This window comes from Ranitomeya variabilis, chromosome 2, assembly GCF_051348905.1.
Source record: "Ranitomeya variabilis isolate aRanVar5 chromosome 2, aRanVar5.hap1, whole genome shotgun sequence".
Taxonomy (NCBI): domain Eukaryota; kingdom Metazoa; phylum Chordata; class Amphibia; order Anura; family Dendrobatidae; genus Ranitomeya; species Ranitomeya variabilis.
The window spans coordinates 429,504,528-429,523,543 of record NC_135233.1 but is presented as its reverse complement, the minus strand read 5'-3'; the positions used below and the strand labels follow the sequence as shown (position 1 = coordinate 429,523,543).

The window sequence follows — 19,016 nt, the reverse complement described above, 5'->3', positions numbered from 1 at the left end:
CGTCATGGCCAGCCGAAGTCACTGGCATCATGCGGCCTGCAAGGGCATAGCAACCCCATAGCTCAAGTCCACACACCCAGCCAGGACCCCCATGTTCATGTAAAGTGCTGGGGCGTAAGAGACAAGTACCTCACCCACCGCTACTGCCCTGCGCCACTTTACATTAGGACAGGTTGGAAACTTCCAGTGAAAGCTTTTAGTAGTGGTTAGAAAGGGATCCAAAGTCGGGGTCCAAAATGCCTCTGATCTTGAAGGTGCTTTCTAGCTGTAATATTTTTTAGATTATAAAACTCACTCCCCCCCCCCAATTTGGGAGGAAAATGGGGGTTCATTTTATAATCCAGAGGTAGCTTACCGGTGGGGTCAGCGGCAGTGGAGAGGGTCACAGGAGGCAGGTTCGCTGCTGCAGTCTTCCGAGATCTGAAGCTGCGCATGTGTCATCTACGTTGTCCATTTTCCCATAGCCCTCAGCAGGGAATTCAAGGGGAAGGGGACTCGGCTCACTCCTGGCATCTTATCAAAGCCCAGGGCCCGCAGCCTTGCACCGCTGGGACACCCACTCCTCTAAGCCCGGGCCCGCAGCATTGTGCCACTCATGCTGCTTCTGCCGGCCTCCTGCCACAGTGACCCTGTCTCCTGTGACCCCGCTCCACCCCCTCCACCCCCAGGTAAGCTACCATAAAACAGGACTATGAGACGCATCATTTTATTTTTTTAAAAATCCTATTTTCCTCCTCAAAATTTGAGAAGCATCGTATGGTCCAGTGCATCTTATAGTCCGCAAAATATGGTACTTGTTCCTGATCAGCACACAGTCATGGCATGAATCCTGCCCAAAGAGTTCACACCACAGATGTCTTCTTGACTTGACCGTTATAACATCTCTCAATATCAGGCTAATATGAGGACAGATGGCATCAGGTTGCAAGTTCTAAGTCACATGTATGAATCCCACAGTAGAGGGGGTATTATAGAGCCGGCTCCAAATACACTCAAAGCCTTAATTTCACCTTCACTGATTTCTTGCCTTTGGCTGTAATCACACGAGTCTTAAGCTTTTCATCTGAGAAGAGGATGTGAACATACCCTGAATGCAGCCCGGCTTACATACCTTATAGCAATCAATTGGTGCCCTGACTGGTACTATATCCCTATGCAACCATCTGGCAGCTATCTGGATCAATGGCAGTTTTTGGTACGTTATTTTAAAGGGGAAATCCAAATATTTCATATACAGTTATATGAAAAAGTTTGGGCACCCCTATTAATCTTAAGCTTAATGTTTTATAAAAATTGTTTTTTTTGCAACAGCTATTTCAGTTTCTTATATCTAATAACTGTTGGACACAGTAATGTTTCTGCCTTGAAATGAGGTTTATTGTACTAACAGAAAATGTGCAATCTGCATTGAAACAAAATTTGACAGGTGCATAAATATGGGCACCCTTATCATTTTCTTGTTTTAAATACTCCTACCTACTTTTTACTGACTTACTAAAGCACTTTTTTTGGTTTTGTAACCTCATTGAGCTTTGAACTTCATAGCCAGGTGTATGCAATCATGAGAAAAGCTACTTAAAGTGGCCACTTGCAAGTTGTTCTCCTGTTTGAATCTCCTCTGAAGAGTGGCATCATGGGTTCCTCAAAACAACTGTCAAATGATCTGAAAACAAAGATTATTCAACATAGTTGTTCAGGGGAAGGATACAAAAAGCTGTCTAAGAGATTTAACCTGTCAATTTCCACTGTGAGGAACATAGTAAGGAAATGGAAGAACACAGGTACAGTTCTTGATAAGGCCAGAAGTGGCAGGCCAAGAAAAACATCAGAAAGGCAGAGAAGAATGGTGAGATCAGTCAAGGACAATCCTCAGACCACCTCCAGAGAGCTGCAGCATCAACTTGCTGCAGATGGTGTCACTGTGCATCGGTCAACTATGCAACGCACTTTGCACAAGGAGAAGCTGTATGGGAGAGTGATGCGAAAGAAGCCATTTCTGCAAGCACGCCTTAAACAGAGTTGGCTGAGGTATGCAAAAGCACATTTGGAGAAGCCAATTTCTTTTTGGAAGAAGGTCCTGTGGACTGATGAAACCAAGATTGAGTTGTTTGGTCATACAAAAAGGCGTTATGCATGGTGGCAAAACAACACAGCATTCCAAGAAAAACACTTGCTACCCACAGTAAAATTTGGTGGAGGTTCCATCATGCTTTGGGGCTCTGTGGCCAATGCCGGCATCGGGAATCTTGTTAAAGTTGAGGGACGCATGGATTCCTCTCAGTATCAGCAGATTCTTGACAATAATGTTCATGATTCAGTGACAAAGTTGAAGTTATGCAGGGGATGAATCTTTCAGCAAGACAATGATCCAAAACACCGCTCCAAATCTACTCAGGCATTCATGCAGAGGAACAATTACACTGTTCTGGAATGGCCATCCCAGTCCCCAGACCTGAATATCATTGAACATCTGTGGGATCATTTGAAGAGGGCTGTCCATGCTCGGCGACCATCAAACTTAACTGAACTGGAATTGTTCTGTAAAGAGGAATGGTCAAAAATACCTTCATCCAGGATCCAGGAACTCATTAAAAGCTACAGGAAGCGACTAGAGGCTGTTATTTTTGCAAAAGGAGGATCTACTAAATATTAATGTAGTAATAGTAGACACGGCACTCTGGGCTTCTTGGAGGTGCTCAAGTTAGGTATCCAACCCGTCAATCATCAGTAATAATATACTTGGCACTCAGGAGAATTTTTTTTGCAAGATAAAAAACTTCATTTATTTAGTGCATCCAGTTCAACATAAACGTTTTCGGTCTAATCACAAGACCTTCATCAGATAGTGTGTTTGAATACTGAAATACATATGTTAAAAATACAAAAAAGTTTTTTAGACAAAGTACATGATGCACAATATAAATACAAACAAGATGCATTATGCTCAATAATGAAACAAAACAAAAACAAAGACATCACTGGTCGTGTGACAGAAAAACAAATGTGGCGGTCTGGGTGGATCCGGCCCAGTGTTACGTGAGTTGTGAGCCTCGTTCCGGAGATGCTAAGATCTGTGAACGTGTTAGCAAAAGGAATTGTGGTAAGGTGACCATAATAAGTATTGGCAACGGGCTATCAGGGTGGGATACTGATAGATAGACCACCCCTAAGAATATGAGGTAACCTCCCGGAGTCGTGCAGGGTGAGCTGCCTAAAACATAAAAACATAGACATAGACATGAAAACATCCAGAATGCCATTATATGGTGAGCCAGCAGTTCCGGGTATAACGTGACCCCTGCAGCACGGTGCCGATGTCAAGCGAGACCTTCTCCTTTAATGCAACGTAAGCGGCGGAAATCCTCTCCAAAGTGACCGCACCGAGCAATTTTCTTCAAATTCCTACTAAAGAGCTAAAGAATCGCGACTTGGAACGTGAGTCCAGACGAGCAGTTAATCTAGAACTGCACATTATTACGATAGCTGAGTACCTCCGAGTCCAGAGGATCCCACGAGGCCTACGGGTCCCTCTACAACCAACCTTCAGGGAAGATAAAGACTATTGCACAAAGTTTGAACACATCTTGAACAAATGTTCAGCAGACCTGATGACCTTAACCCTCGCCTACCTCCAAAAGAACCTGGATACGGTGAACACTCAAATAAATGCCATAGAAACTCAACTGATCAGTACCATGCCCCAGGAAGAATTCCAGGAACTCCAGTTAAAGAACCAAGAGATCTTACAGTCGCACAGAACGGAAGTGGAAAAGATCAAAGTTTCTACGAGATACCGAGGATTATTTACAGAACCGAGTCTACCAGTGGCGAGATACTCGGCATTCCACCAGACGACACAGCTCTCTAAGCTCTTCTGGCTCCACTGACAGCAGGCCTGGCACTTCAAATCCCTCTACTTCCCACTCTTCTTCTTTTTTAGGGCACAATCGTGGCCGTCAAAAGGGAAAACGAGGCGGGGGGCCAATGCCGCCGTGGAATCCAGAAACCAGATGGCGACACGCTCGCAGGTAAGGACCTCCCGCTGGTAGTTAATATTTCCTATTTTTTGGACACACATCAACTGGCCGTACTCCAAAAGGGCTTATCCTTCTGCCCAATGTACAAGTTCAACTCATTTGAACTCAGCATGGACTTACAGAGGTTTTATCGGAACCTCAGACTACGTGTCCATTTCTCGGAACAACCTCCTGCTTTGAACTCCTCAAGGCAGGACAAGACCCTACTTGAACTCCGTGACCTGGGGCTACGAACCTACAGCTTGTATTTGCCTCCACGTTCCAATCCACCAGTGGAAACTTTTGTTTCCCTTGTTGAAAGAGACATTCACACATTGACTCGTGAGATGGATCGGGGGAAGTTCCAGTTCCAAACTAATCTCTCACATTCAGAGAGACTTTCATTGGAGCAACTATCGTCGGATAAGTCTCTTATAATTAAACCAGCAGATAAGGGCGGGGCAACGGTAGTGATGAACAGGACTGATTATCTTGAGGAGGTTACTAGACAATTAACTGACACTACAATATATAAAGTAATACCCTACTATCCTTTAAACCAGTTGGTCCAAAAAATCGCACCCATCATAGACTTCCATTTCCAAGCAGGCACTATTGACAGTAAAATGAGGGATTTCCTCATTAAAAAGGACCCCATTACCCCTATATTTTATATTTTACCTAAAATCCATAAAAGACTAGTCAAACCACCAGGCCGGCCCATTGTGTCCTTGACCGATTCTGTCTTGTCACCTTTGTCTATGGTGCTTGAAAAAATTTTAACACCACTAATCAAAACCACACGCTCCTTCGTGCTGGACACTAATGACTTCATACAAGTCATTAGATCCTTGGGCCCCATATCCCCTTCCTCGTTGTTGATTACTTGGGATGTCAACAGTTTATACACGTCGATAGTTCACGAGAAAGGCCTGGCAGCTACGGATAGACTCCTGAGTGAGAATAAAGTGGACATTAAAATTCGTCATCTCTGTGCCGATCTTTTGGGCTTAGTGCTCAAAGAAAATTACTTCATGTTTCAGGATACCTTTTATGCCCAGCAACAAGGCACAGCAATGGGCGCGAACGTAGCGCCCCCCCCCCCTACGCCGTGGCCTACATGGTGGCCTTTGAAAATGACTACGTGTACAACCATCCCCTATTCATGGCTCACTGTAGGGTTTGGCGGAGATATATCGACGATATATTTTGCGTCTGGGATGGCCCAATTGAATCACTCCTGCCTTTTGATCAACATATTAACAACATCTGGCCCGAGCTCAAATTTTCCATACAACATGACACACACAGGATCAGCTTTCTGGACACCCTGATTTACAAGGAAAGGGAGGGCAATTTGGCGATTGATTTATTCACTAAACCTACGGATCGCAATGGCCTCTTACACTTCACCAGCTGCCACCCACCCTCTGTCAAGAACTCTATCCCCAAATCGCAGTTCCATAGGGTAGAGAGGATTGTCTCTGACGTGAATGTCAAAAAAATCAGACTCAGCGAAATGGAACATAAGTTTACTGAGAGGGGCTACCCCCAAGGGGTGTTGACGGACGCCAAATGGAATTTGTCCAATATTAAACCCAAAGATAACCAAAAGAGAATCCCCTTTGTCTCTACTTTTCATCCGTTTTCTGGTTTAGTACTGTCCACCATTAGGAGACACTGGAACATCCTCACAAAAAGTTATCCCAATGTCCCTGAATTCAGATTGCCCTTCCTGTCATGTTTTAAGCGAGCTAGAAACCTTAAGGATAGGCTCGTCAAGGCGGATATTGGCCCAAGCACAATGGTCCCCAGGCAAACTTTCCTTCAAACCCAGAAACAAGGTACATTTCCCTGCCTGAACTGTCTTCAGTGCAGTAATGTACAGAAGGGTTCCTGTGTCTTTCACCCACAAACTGGGAAGGCGATTCCCATAAAAGGTTTCTATACCTGTGAATCCACATTTGTGGTTTATCTCATAAAATGCCCATGTGGTTTGGCCTATGTGGGAGAGACCACACAAACAGTGAGGGATAGAGTGGCCCAACATAAGTCCACGATCCGGTGTAATAAGACGCATCTCCCCCTCCCATATCATTTCTCTGAAAAAAATCACAGCATCACCCAACTCCGGTTCCAGGTTCTGGAACAAATAGACATCCCTAGGAGGGGCCAAAATCGTATCAAAATACTCCAAAAGAAGGGAGGCCTATTGGATTTACACGTTACAGACTTTAGAACCCAAGGGATTAAATAGGGACTATGACATCTCAGCTTTTTTGTAAAATACTGTGAACATATAGTATGTTTTGTATTCTATGTGATTTTATATTATCTTGATCTTAACTGCTTCTTGTTTTCTTCTTGTACCTTCACAGAATTGTTAATTGCACTTTAAGCACTGAGCACGGGTTTTCCCTCACATGGTACAGTATTCCTACATTATGCCATACCAATATAGAGTATTAGCCTTGTCTCTATATTGTACCTGTGTGACCACCATTTAGGGATCTGCTAGATTACCGTATATACTCGAGTATAAGCCGACCCGAGTATAAGCCGACCCCCCTAATTTTGCCACAAAAAACTGGGAAAACTTATTGACTCGAGTATAAGCCTAGGGTGGAAAATGCAGCAGGTACCAGTGAATTTCAAAATTAGAAATAGATACTCTATACCATTCATTATGGCCCCATAGATGCTCCACATAAAGCTGTGCCATATATAATGCTCTGCACCGTTCATTATGGCCCCATAGATACTCCACATAAAGCTGTGCCATATATACAATGCTCTGCACCGTTGCCCCATAGATACTCCACATAAAGCTGTGCCATATATACAATGCTCTGCACCGTTGCCCCATAGATAGCTGTGCCATATATATATATGCTCTGCACCATTGCCCCATAGCTGTGCCATATAGTGCTCTGCACCGTTGCCCCATAGCTCTGCCATATAGTGCTCTGCACCGTTGCCCCATAGCTGTGCCATATATATAGTGCTCTGCACCGTTGCCCCATAGCTGTGCCATATAGTGCTCTGCACCGTTGCCCCATAGCTGTGCCATATATAGTGCTCTGCACCGTTGCCCCATAGCTGTGCCATATATATAGTGCTCTGCACCGTTGCCCCATAGCTGTGCCATATAGTGCTCTGCACCATTGCCCCATAGCTGTGCCATATAGTGCTCTGCACCATTGCCCCATAGCTGTGCCATATAGTGCTCTGCACCATTGCCCCATAGCTGTGCCATATAGTGCTCTGCACCGTTGTCCCATAGCTGTGCCATATAGTGCTCTGCACCGTTGTCCCATAGCTGTGCCATATAATGCTCTGCACCATTGCCCCATAGCTGTGCCATATAGTGCTCTGCACCATTGCCCCATAGCTGTGCCATATAGTGCTCTGCACCGTTGCCCCATAGCTCTGCCATATAGTGCTCTGCACCGTTGCCCCATAGCTGTGCCATATAGTGCTCTGCACCGTTGCCCCATAGCTGTGCCATATAGTGCTCTGCACCGTTGCCCCATAGCTGTGCCATATAGTGCTCTGCACCATTGCCCCATAGATGCTCCACATAAATATGTGCTGCTGCTGCCGCTGCAATAAAAAAAACAAAAACACATACTCACCTCTCTTGCTTGCAGCTCCTCGGCGCCATCTTCCCGGCGTCTCTCCGCACTGACTGATCAGGCAGAGGGCGGCGCGCGCACTATATGCGTCATCGCGCCCTCTGCCTGCAGTCAGTGCAGAGAGACGCCGGGAAGATGGCGCCGACGCCCGGCGTGTGGAACCAGGACAGGTGAATATGACATACTTACCTGCTCCCGGCGTCCCGCTCCTTCCCCCTGCCTGTCTTCGGTGCCGCAGCCTCTTTCTCTGTCAGCGGGCACCTGCACCGCTTCATTAGAGAAATGAATAGGCGGCTCCGCCCCTATGGGGGGCGGAGCAGCCTATTCATTTCTCTAATGAGCGGTCCCACGTGACAGCTCAGGGGAAGAGGCTGCGGCACCCGGAGACAGTGGGACGTGCAGGGGGGGCGCCAGGAGCCCCGGAAGCAGGTAAGTATATGACAGTGCTCACCCGCCGACCCCACCACCGATCATGACTCGAGTATAAGCCGAGGGGGCACTTTCAGCCCAAAAATTTGGGCTGAAAATCTCGGCTTATACTCGAGTATATACGGTATATATTTTTTCAGCCATTAGGCATTTTTTCTGCCTCAGCGTCTGCTCATGTTTTAGCTCTATCCCCCCTTTTTCTTAGCATTCCGATCCTCCTTGAGCATAATGCATCTTGTTTAAATTTATATTGTGCATCATGTACTTTGTCTAAAAAACTTTTTTGTATTTTTTACATATGTATTTCAGTATTCAAACACACTATCTGATGAAGGTCTTGTGATTAGACCGAAAACGTTTATGTTGAACTGGATGCACTAAATAAATGAAGTTTTTTATCTTGCAAAAAAATTTCTCCTGAGTGCCAAGTATATTATTACTACTAAATATTAATGTCACTTTTCTGGTGAAGTGCCCATACTTATGCACCTGTCAAATTTTGTTTGAATGCAGATTGCACATTTTCTGTTAGTACAATAAACCTCATTTCAAGGCAGAAACATTACTGTGTCCAACAGTTATTAGATATATGAAACTGAAATAGCTGTTGCAAAAAAACCAATTTTTATAAAACATTAAGCTTAAGATTAATAGGGGTGCCCAACTTTTTCATATAACTGTAGCAATACCATATATTTCTCCAAAATCAAAGCTGAGGTAAACAGCAGGCAAACATGGGCAGATGCCAAGTACCACTAAAGTCATGGCTTGTCATGGCTAATCATGCCTTGTTGCCAAAAGTTTCAACTTTTGCTGGGATAGTCCCATATTTTCACAAACCTGTCAATGTGCCATTAATGTCTGTTATGAGACGGTCCTTTTAAAGCAGGATAGGTGCAGGTCTGAGTACACGCCAGTGCAAGGCAATATTGCCTTGTGCAGGCGTGTACTCCAGAGGACAGAGAATGAACTTCAATCCAATATTGCGGCCAGCATGCAGCCAGCTGGTAATGAAAGGGTGAATCAAACACCCGAAAACCCCGCCCATATGACCCAAAACTGGTCCCGCCAAATTCAGGTGACAGGTTCCCTTTAAGCCAAGGGTGTAGCAAATTTTCTTTGCTGTCCTAGAACATTTTGATGCCCCTTATTTACCAGCAGCCATTCCAGATCCTAGAATTTTATTTCAGCATCATTGAGGTCTTTATTGGATCCAATTTATTGGCTAGCATCTTGAGTATATACATATTTAATGTGGTCCATTAAAATTTGGAAATCCTCAGAGATTAACTTTGCCGTGCAATCATGACAAGAAGAATTATGACTGGTACTGCAATGACAGCCAAATGTGTCTTCCAGGTTTCTAATTCCCTCACGCCACGTAGAAGCTGTTGAGCTGGATCATTTTTTCATACATGTGATAATTACAGCTCAGTGCGTTCAGCTAGAAAACATTCATATGTAAAGCATGTGGAATACCACTAGGTATTGGATACTCCGCTCGACTCATCGGGTTTCCTAGACATAAGCCTTAGCTACACTGTAATAAGAGCTCGGAACATGGTAGTTTCCTGGTTAGAACTGCATTCATACATTGAGCATGTACATTAGAAGCAGTTCCTGGCACTTGTTTCTAGAGTTGCTGACTCACGTGCTTTCGGTCAGTTTAGTAAAATAACAGATAATTATTAAAGCAGTATAAAGAACACGCACATTAAGCAATGTTAATTTATACTAACATGGAAAACAGGAAAAATATGGAAAATATATACAGAATTTAAAAAAAAGGCAAAAATACATATAAAATGACAAAAACAAGCATAAAGGTTCACATGTACATACAAAAAGCCAAAAACGCATAAAAAGGATATAAAGCACACAAAAAGGATCAAATGTACTTAAAAAAAAGACCAAAAACCCATAAAAAGGAGAAAAAAAACACATAGAAATGATCAAATGTGCATAAAACAAGACCAAAAATAAAATAAAGTTAAAAAAATAAAAAGGATCAAATGTACATAAAAAGACCAAAAATACATAAAAAATACAAACAAAAATTATAAAAGATAAATACGAGATAATATACTTACAAATGCACATGAAAATGTAACAAATAAGCACAGCTAAATATAAAAAATCATAAATAAAATTGACAAAAAGAGAGCCCCCCTAAAAACACCAAATATATATACGGTATATATATATACGGTGTATATATATATATATACTAGCTGAAGAGCCCGGCGTTGCCTGGGCATAGTAAATATCTGTGGTTAGTTATAGCACCTCACTTCTCTTATTTTCCCATCACGCCTCTCATTTTCCCCCTCACATCTCTCATTTTCTCCCTCACACCTCTCATTTTCCCCCTCACTCCTCTTATTTTCCCCCTCACTCCTCTCATTCCCCCCTAACACTTGTCATTTCGACCTCACATCTGTCATTTTCCGATCACTCCACTATTTTCCCTCACTCCTCTCATTTTGCACTCACACCTTTTCATTTTCACCTCACACCTCTCATTTTCACCTCAGTATATACATGTTTGTCATCTCCCTTATAAATAGTATACACCTGTATGTCATCTCCTGTATATAGTATATACCTGTATGTCATCTCCCCTGTATATAGTATATACCTGCTGTGTGTCATCTCCCCTGTATATAGTATATGCCTGTATGTCATCTCCTCCTATATATAGTATATACCTGTATGTAATCTCCTCCTGTATATAGTATATACCTGTGTCATCTCACCTATATATAGTATATATCTGTGTGTCATCTCCTCCTCTATATAGTATATACTGTACCTGTATGTCATCTCCTCCTATACATAGCATATACCTGTATGTCATCTCCTCCTGTATATACTATATACCTGTAGGTAATCTGCTCCTGTATATAGTATATACCTGTATGTCATCTCCTGTATGTAGTATGTACCTGTATGTCATCTCCTCCTCTATATAGTATATACCTGTGTGTCATCTCTCCTGTATATAGTATATATCTGTGTGTCATCTCCTCCTGTATATAGTATATACCTGTGTGTCATCTCCCCTGTAAATAGTATATACCTGTGTGTCATCTCCTCCTGTATATAGTATATATCTGTATGTCATCTCCTCCTGTATTAGACCTCGTTCACACGTTATTTGGTCAGTATTTTTACCTCAGTATTTGTAAGCTAAATTGGCAGCCTGATAAATCCCCAGCCAACAGTAAGCCCACCCCCTGGCAGTATATATTAGCTCACACATACACATAATAGACTGGTCATGTGACTGACAGCTGCCGGATTCCTATATGGTTCATTTGTTGCTCTTGTAGTTTGTCTGCTTATTAATCAGATTTTTATTTTTGAAGGATAATACCAGACTTGTGTGTGTTTTAGGGCGAGTTTCGTGTGTCAAGTTGTGTGTGTTGAGTTGCGTGTGGCGACATGCATGTAGCGACTTTTGTGATCTGAGTTTTGTGTGGCGACATGCGTGTAGCAACTTTTTGTGTGTCGAGTTGCATGTGACAGGTTAGTGTAGCAAGTTGTGTGCAGCAAGTTTTGCGCATGGCGAGTTTTGCGCGTGGCGAGTTTTATGTGTGGTGCCTTTTGAGTATGTGCAAGTTTTGTGTGAGGCAACTTTTGCATGTGTTGCAACTTTTGTGCATGTGGCAATTTTTCCGCGTGTGCAAGTTTTGAGTGTGGCGAGTTTTCCATGAGGTGAGTTTTGCACGTGTGGCGAGTTTTGCATGTGGAGAGTTTTGCGCGTGGCGAGTTTTGAGCGGCGACTTTTGTGTTTCGACTTTTATGTGGCGAGGTTGGTGTATGTGTGGTGAAATGTGCGCTGAGGGTGGTATATGTGTTCGAGCACGTGGTAGTGTGTGGCGCATTTTGTGTGTGCGTTCACATCCCTGTGGTGGTGTGGTGATTATCCCATGTCGGGGCCCCACCTTAGCAACTGTACAGTATATACTCTTTGGCGCCATCGCTCTCATTCTTTAAGTCCCCCTTGTTCACATCTGGCAGCTGTTAATTTGCCTCCAACACTTTTCCTTTCATTTTTTCCCCATTATGTAGATAGGGGCAAAATTGTTTGGTGAATTGGAAAGCGCGGGGTTAAAATTTCACCTCACAACATAGCTTTGACGCTCTCGGGGTCCAGACGTGTGACTGTGCAAAATTTTGTGCCTGTAGCTGCGACGCCTCCAACACTTTTCCTTTCACTTTTTCCCCATTATGTAGATAGGGGCAAAATTGTTTGGTGAATTGGAAAGCGCTTGGTTAAAATTTCGCCTCACAACATAGCCTATGACGCTCTCGGGGTCCAGGCGTGTGACTGTGCAAAATTTTGTGGCTGTAGCTGCGACGGTTCAGATGCCAATCCCGGACATACACACATTCAGCTTTATATATTAGATATATATATATATATATATATTGTAGCATAGCGCCTACTACGTGTCTTGGGGAACACTCGCTTGGCAGCAGAATCAAAGCACTCGGGCACGGTTTTCTATCAAAAACACAGTCTTTTCGGTTTATTTCACACAATGTAAACCACATCCACAGGAACCAGGTAACAGTTTGAACACAGTCTGCATATATTCATCTTTACCACAGTTCGTCTCTTACCCCGGTCAGCATTATACACGGTTTTCAGACCGTTACCCGTTCGCAACCTTTACGGGTTCCTGGACACCCCTTGGCCTCCGAGGTGCCCATACACAACGTCTCTCACTCTGACCCCGGTCAGTGTCACACGGTTCCTTCCCGTTACCTGTTGGTGCCGCACAGGTTTCCTGGATCCCTCTTCTCCACAGAGGTATCCATCAGACGTTTCTCACTCACACTGACTTCAGGTCAGTCCCAGGTCCTCAACACAGACCTCCCAGGTCTACGGTCTCCTGATGCTTCCAGGACGACTCCACTCGCCGGAGCCTCCAACACCAACCGTCCGTGCTATGTCCAGCACGCAGGCTCTCCAGCCTGGAATGGTCACTGTGTGCTTCCAGGACGTCTGTCCCCACCTGGGACCGTCCAGCACACAGGCCACTTTGCAGTGTCCTGCCAGGACACACGGAAGTGTGTCCACCCTGACGGACACTTACCCACTAACACTCACATTCCCCCATGTGCTCCACACACCTCCTTTACATAGGTGTAACCACACCCAGGTACCTGTCACATGGCTAGTCAGGTGAGCGTGACATCACCACAGGTCCTTGCACACCATATACATGCCTCAATGCATATCTCAAGGAGCACACACAGCGCCCCCTAGCTGCCACAGGGGTCGCTATACCACATATTCCCCCCCCCTCTGTTCAAACCCGTAGGGTTGAACACTTATCACACACCATCTTCATCATCACACCTTTGTCAGGTCTTTTCCCCGCCCCCAGCAGTCAACATGTAAACCCTGAGCTTTAGCCGACAAGTCACAACATTTTTGTAATAAGGTCTCCCACCAATGTCATGTCCGTAAGTTGGGATCGTCCACCTTCTTCCCCAGTCACGCCCAACCCAGGACCGTCAACCACAAGGGCACTCTCCGCACCAACCTCCATACCCAACAATTCATTTTCCCCGGACAACAGTCCGACTGCATCACCCTTTTGGGATGCTCCGCCCCCTTTTGGGAAACCACCATTTGGCAGAACTCCACCCTTTTTTGGAAACCACCATTTGGCAGAACTCCACCCTTTTTTGGAAACCACCATTTGGCAGAACTCCACCCCTTTTAACAACCATCTTTTGGAAACCACCATTTGGCGGAACTCCACCCCTTTTAACAACCATCTTTTGGAAACCACCTTCTGGCGGAACTCCACCCCCCTTTTTGGACTCCGCCCCTTTTAGGGACACCAGCTCCTTCCCTGGGGTACACCCAACAGTACCAGTTCACACAGTACAGAGAAAAAAAAAACATGTCTCTTTGGGTCGCATTGGCCCTTTAAGAGTCTGCACAGAGAAAAAAAATGTTCTTTTTTTTTTTTTTCAACACTTCACCAGCTCCTGCTGGCAATCACAAGCCGCTGCTGAACCTCTTGCTGCAAGTGCAGCCGCACTCCACAATGCTCTGGACGGCTCCACTGCAGACTTCGTGGACCTGCCGATCCACAGCAAGACGCTTGTCACCTTCGTAACCCCGCCGAGTTACAGCAAGACGCTTTTCCCCTTCATGGACTCGCCGATCCACAACAAGACGCTTGTCACCTTCGTAACCCCGCCGAGTTACAGCATTACAGCACAAACACATTTTGCTCACTGATCCCGATCAGTATCACACGGTTGTCAGACCGTTCGACTCCTCTGGCTTAGCCAGCACCGCCCATGTGCTTCTTAGGGAACTGTTTGCCCGCATTCGAGCACCAATTGTAGCATAGCGCCTACTACGTGTCTTGGGGAACACTCGCTTGGCAGCAGAATCAAAGCACTCGGGCACGGTTTTCTATCAAAAACACAGTCTTTTCGGTTTATTTCACACAATGTAAACCACATCCACAGGAACCTGGTAACAGTTTGAACACAGTCTGCATATATTCATCTTTACCACAGTTCGTCTCTTACCCCGGTCAGCATTATACACGGTTTTCAGACCGTTACCCGTTGGCAACCTTTACGGGTTCCTGGACACCCCTTGGCCTCCGAGGTGCCCATACACAACGTCTCTCACTCTGACCCCGGTCAGTGTCACACGGTTCCTTCCCGTTACCTGTTGGTGCCGCACAGGTTTCCTGGATCCCTCTTCTCCACAGAGGTATCCATCAGACGTTTCTCACTCACACTGACTTCAGGTCAGTCCCAGGTCCTCAACACAGACCTCCCAGGTCTACGGTCTCCAGATGCTTCCAGCACGACTCCACTCGCCGTAGCCTCCAACACCAACCGTCCGTGCTATGTCCAGCACGCAGGCTCTCCAGCCTGGAATGGTCACTGTGTGCTTCCAGGACGTCTGTCCCCACCTGGGACCGTCCAGCACACAGGCCACTTTGCAGTGTCCTGCCAGGACACACGGAAGTGTGTCCACCCTGACGGACACTTACCCACTAACACTCACATTCCCCCATGTGCTCCACACACCTCCTTTACATAGGTGTAACCACACCCGGGTACCTGTCACATGGCTAGTCAGGTGAGCGTGACATCACCACAGGTCCTTGCACACCATATACATGCCTCAATGCATATCTCAAGGAGCACACACAGCGCCCCCTAGCTGCCACAGGGGTCGCTATACCACTATATATATATATATATATATATATATATATATATATATATCTGCAGAAAAGAATGTTAAAAAAAAGTACCTGAAAGGAGAAAAAAGGACAACTATAATTAATTTTTCACCTACCTTTGTTGTAAAGTTTGTTATGCTTTTATTAGAAATTTGTAAAATTATTTGTGAAGTTATTTTTAATTAGTTTAAATAAATAAAATAAATCTGGCTTTTCCTCTTAGATTTTTTCTGCGACCTCATGTATCATGGCATTAAATCACACGTATAATGACCTGTATTACATTTATGGCAGAGCCCTGAAGGCCATGCCGGATCTGGTTTTAACCACATATAGGCAGATCCAAATCCCATTGACTTATATTGAGTTCTAACAGGTTTATGTTGAGATTCCAGTATTTTTATACTGTATATGCAAATAGCACCAGTATATATATCAAGGATCACTCAATTGTAAAGTGCTATGGTCAATGTTTGGGTAGCAATGCCATGGTCTCCTGACTTAAATTAACAGCCTCATATATGACTATCAAGAATGTAGTTCAGATCATGAAACCCACAGTTGGGCCAGGCATTATGGCCTGAATATGGACTGTAAAAGATAGCACCCTTGCCCTAAGTCATGCTTGGAAACATTCAATCCTGGCCATAAGTTTTGAGAAAGACACAAGTTTTGCTTTTCACAAAGTTTGCTGCTTTGCTGTTTTTCAACCTTTTAGTCGCAAGTCTTTATGGTTAGTGATGTGCAATTCTAAACATTGAATACGTTTTTAAACTTTTATTGACAAATGCATGAAGTTTTTGTAAAATCTCAATATTCCCAACGATGCCCCTTATTTCTCCAGACTCCTGCTCTTCTCCTCCGCAGCTAGGTATTGACTTCTGGCCAGATCCTGACTGATGGCTGCCTGTTCTTCTGTAATCAGTGCTTGGAGTTTATTACATTCTATGTTTTATCTACCCACTTGTTGAGGATTGACCACAGGATCTCAATGGGATTGAGATCTGGGCCATTTCCAGGTCACGGACCCAGAATATCAATGTTTTGTTCTCCGAGCCACATAGTTATCACTTTCAGCTTGTGACATGGTGTTCAATCAAAGCGGTAAAAGCATTGAACATCATCAAATTGCTCCTGGTTCAAAATCTGCAATAAATTCACAGTTAAATATTTTGTTGTTGAGAGTTTTTACTGAGGATCCGAACAATATTCACCATTGTAGATTTCCAAGCCCACTGGAAGGAATTTATTTCATTTTGCTGTTGAATTTTTGCACATGTTCAGGAGAATTTATTATATTGTACGTCAATTTTTTGATGCGATTTGTGTTATTTTTACTTTTTAGGCACAATTATAAAATCTGTGCACCATTGTTATGGAATTTTAATATGCCAAGTTTGAAATTTTTATTTTAAGCCCCTTAAACAAGGCAGGTCGTCTGCATTTTCCCCCATTTTAGCCTTATTTATTATTCGTGACTTTTTTTAAATGTGAAAAGTTGCAAATACTTTCTAGCAAAGGGGTGTCCTAAAAAGAGGAGTAACAAAAGTTTTATATCTTAAGGTGCACCAAATTTATTGAACATTGGTGGACACTTTGATAGATCTGTTGCAAAAAAAATACACGTCACTGCAGCCACAAGCAAAACTGACTTAAAACGTTAATGGAGGAAATTTATCTTGAGAGGAATATTTGATTATTATGGTATATTTTTCGGAAACCACAGGAAAATGCGCCACAAAAAAAATCTGCCGCAAAATCCATACTATTTGATGCTGATTTTAACGCTACTGGAGATTTTGTGTTGAAATTTTTACTCTGCAAATTTGGCAAGAATGTTTTTATCTCTTTGCATTATCTTTTCACAGTTGGTTATAAGTTGTCATCTGGAATAGTAAAGTACGTACAATATATTTTATCTCAACAGCATATTAAAAAAAACATTATATAATTTCTATAAAACATGGTTCCTTTTGTGAACCAATAATATTAAAAATAATTTCATCCTTTTACTGAAACTTAAAAAATTGTGAAAAGTGACAAAATTTGGGATGAGCATCATGGAAGGGCTACCTTACTTCTCATACATTGTAAGCATCTGTACATCATCTATAAAGGACAATGATACAATGTAATATAATACACTAATATTAGTATTTAATAAGACGGCTGAGAATCACATGGACTATTTTTTGATCCCCCGGAATAAAAGCACCATGTAGACCGACTAATATAAAATCGTTACATTATAATCATTTAATGACTCGCGTCAACAAATTGAAAGTATGAGACAAAGTTCATCAAGTCCTGTCCATCTTGTCCACTGACCTGCACTTGACCACACGTCCATGGTAGGAGGCTCCTTCTCATCCATCCTGAGACTTCAGCAGATCAAGTCACAACTGGAGATCTCTGAGTTTCCTTTTTTAGGGCTTTTATAAAAAGTAAACAAATGTCACACTTTCACGTGTCTTCATCCTTAGTCGAGTTCCCACCCTCTTGTGCACCTCTACAAATCACAAGTAGGACACTGAGGAGCAGGAGATCAGAAAGTGCCTGGGTGAGCAGTGTCCTTAGATAGTGACTCATGTATCCGAGGCATAGTCAGGGCTGTCATAGGGCAGCACTCAGCAAGTGACACAGCAGAGTCCCACTGTGCAGTCCCACAGTAGGAACATCACCTTGGTCTGTGACTAATATCCAGATTTCTCGTGCACCAGCTGTGTCAATCACACTTTCCCTGGTGTTTTCATTCCCCCTTGGGGTGCTTTGCAGGTCTTCTTTCCTCCAGGTCTATTGGATTCTGTTGCTCTGCAGTGTGCCCCCCCCATTCCCTTGCTTGCCAGTCCTCTGTCTCCCTAGCCTTCACATTCTCTATGCACTTTTCTAAGTACTCAGCAGAATCTTTATGGCCGGGAGGGGGGAGAGGGCGACGCTATGTGTCAGTGGCAATGAGATACACAGCCTCTACTGCCACTACTCTGATAAATATTTAGACAGGTCCCCAGCGAGAGGATCTTTTCTAAACATTTGTCTCTTGGATGACTTTCTACAAGCTCCTCTAAGGTCTTCTGTAGGAAGATCTTTACTGCAAGACGGTCACAAATGTATAGATTTTTTAATGTTTTGATGTTTAGGATTTTCTTTTGCAACTTATTTGATATATTGTATTTACTGATACATTGTAATTCAGATTCAGCTCAGATGAGATTGTTATAAGGCACGATGTATCAATATATCTGTAGTTTTTGGATCGTAGTGAGATATCACATCTATATACTGTACATCTATCCGCACAATCTGTAGGACGCATTCATTTTGTAGGGTCGTCTTGTACATTGCCTTAATATGTACAGGTCCTTCTCAAAAAATTAGCATATAGTGTTAAATTTCATTATTTACCATAATGTAATGATTACAATTAAACTTTCATATATTATAGATTCATTATCCACCAACTGAAATTTGTCAGGTCTTTTATTGTTTTAATACTGATGATTTTGGCCTACAACTCCTGATAACCCAAAAAACCTGTCTCAATAAATTAGCATATTTCACCCGTCCAATCAAATAAAAGTGTTTTTTAATAACAAACAAAAAAACCATCAAATAATAATGTTCAGTTATGCACTCAATACTTTGTCGGGAATCCTTTGGCAGAAATGACTGCTTCAATGCGGCGTGGCATGGAGGCAATC

General features: G+C 43.4%; 1 protein-coding gene across 2 annotated transcripts in view; it reads right to left on the bottom strand.

The window, feature by feature from the left end:
* The window catches only part of ANO1 (anoctamin 1), a 202,908-nt gene extending 184,770 nt beyond the window's left edge, over positions 1–18,138 (bottom strand). Inside the window, exon 1 of one of the 2 annotated variants that reach the window (XM_077286964.1) lies at positions 17,647–18,138. In XM_077286964.1, coding sequence (XP_077143079.1) covers positions 17,647–17,692 — 46 coding nt within the window. In that variant the 5' untranslated portion in view covers positions 17,693–18,138. The remainder of the gene's footprint in view (positions 1–17,646) is intronic. The other variant, XM_077286965.1, reaches the window with a different exon arrangement.
* Positions 18,139–19,016: the final 878 nt, after the last annotated feature.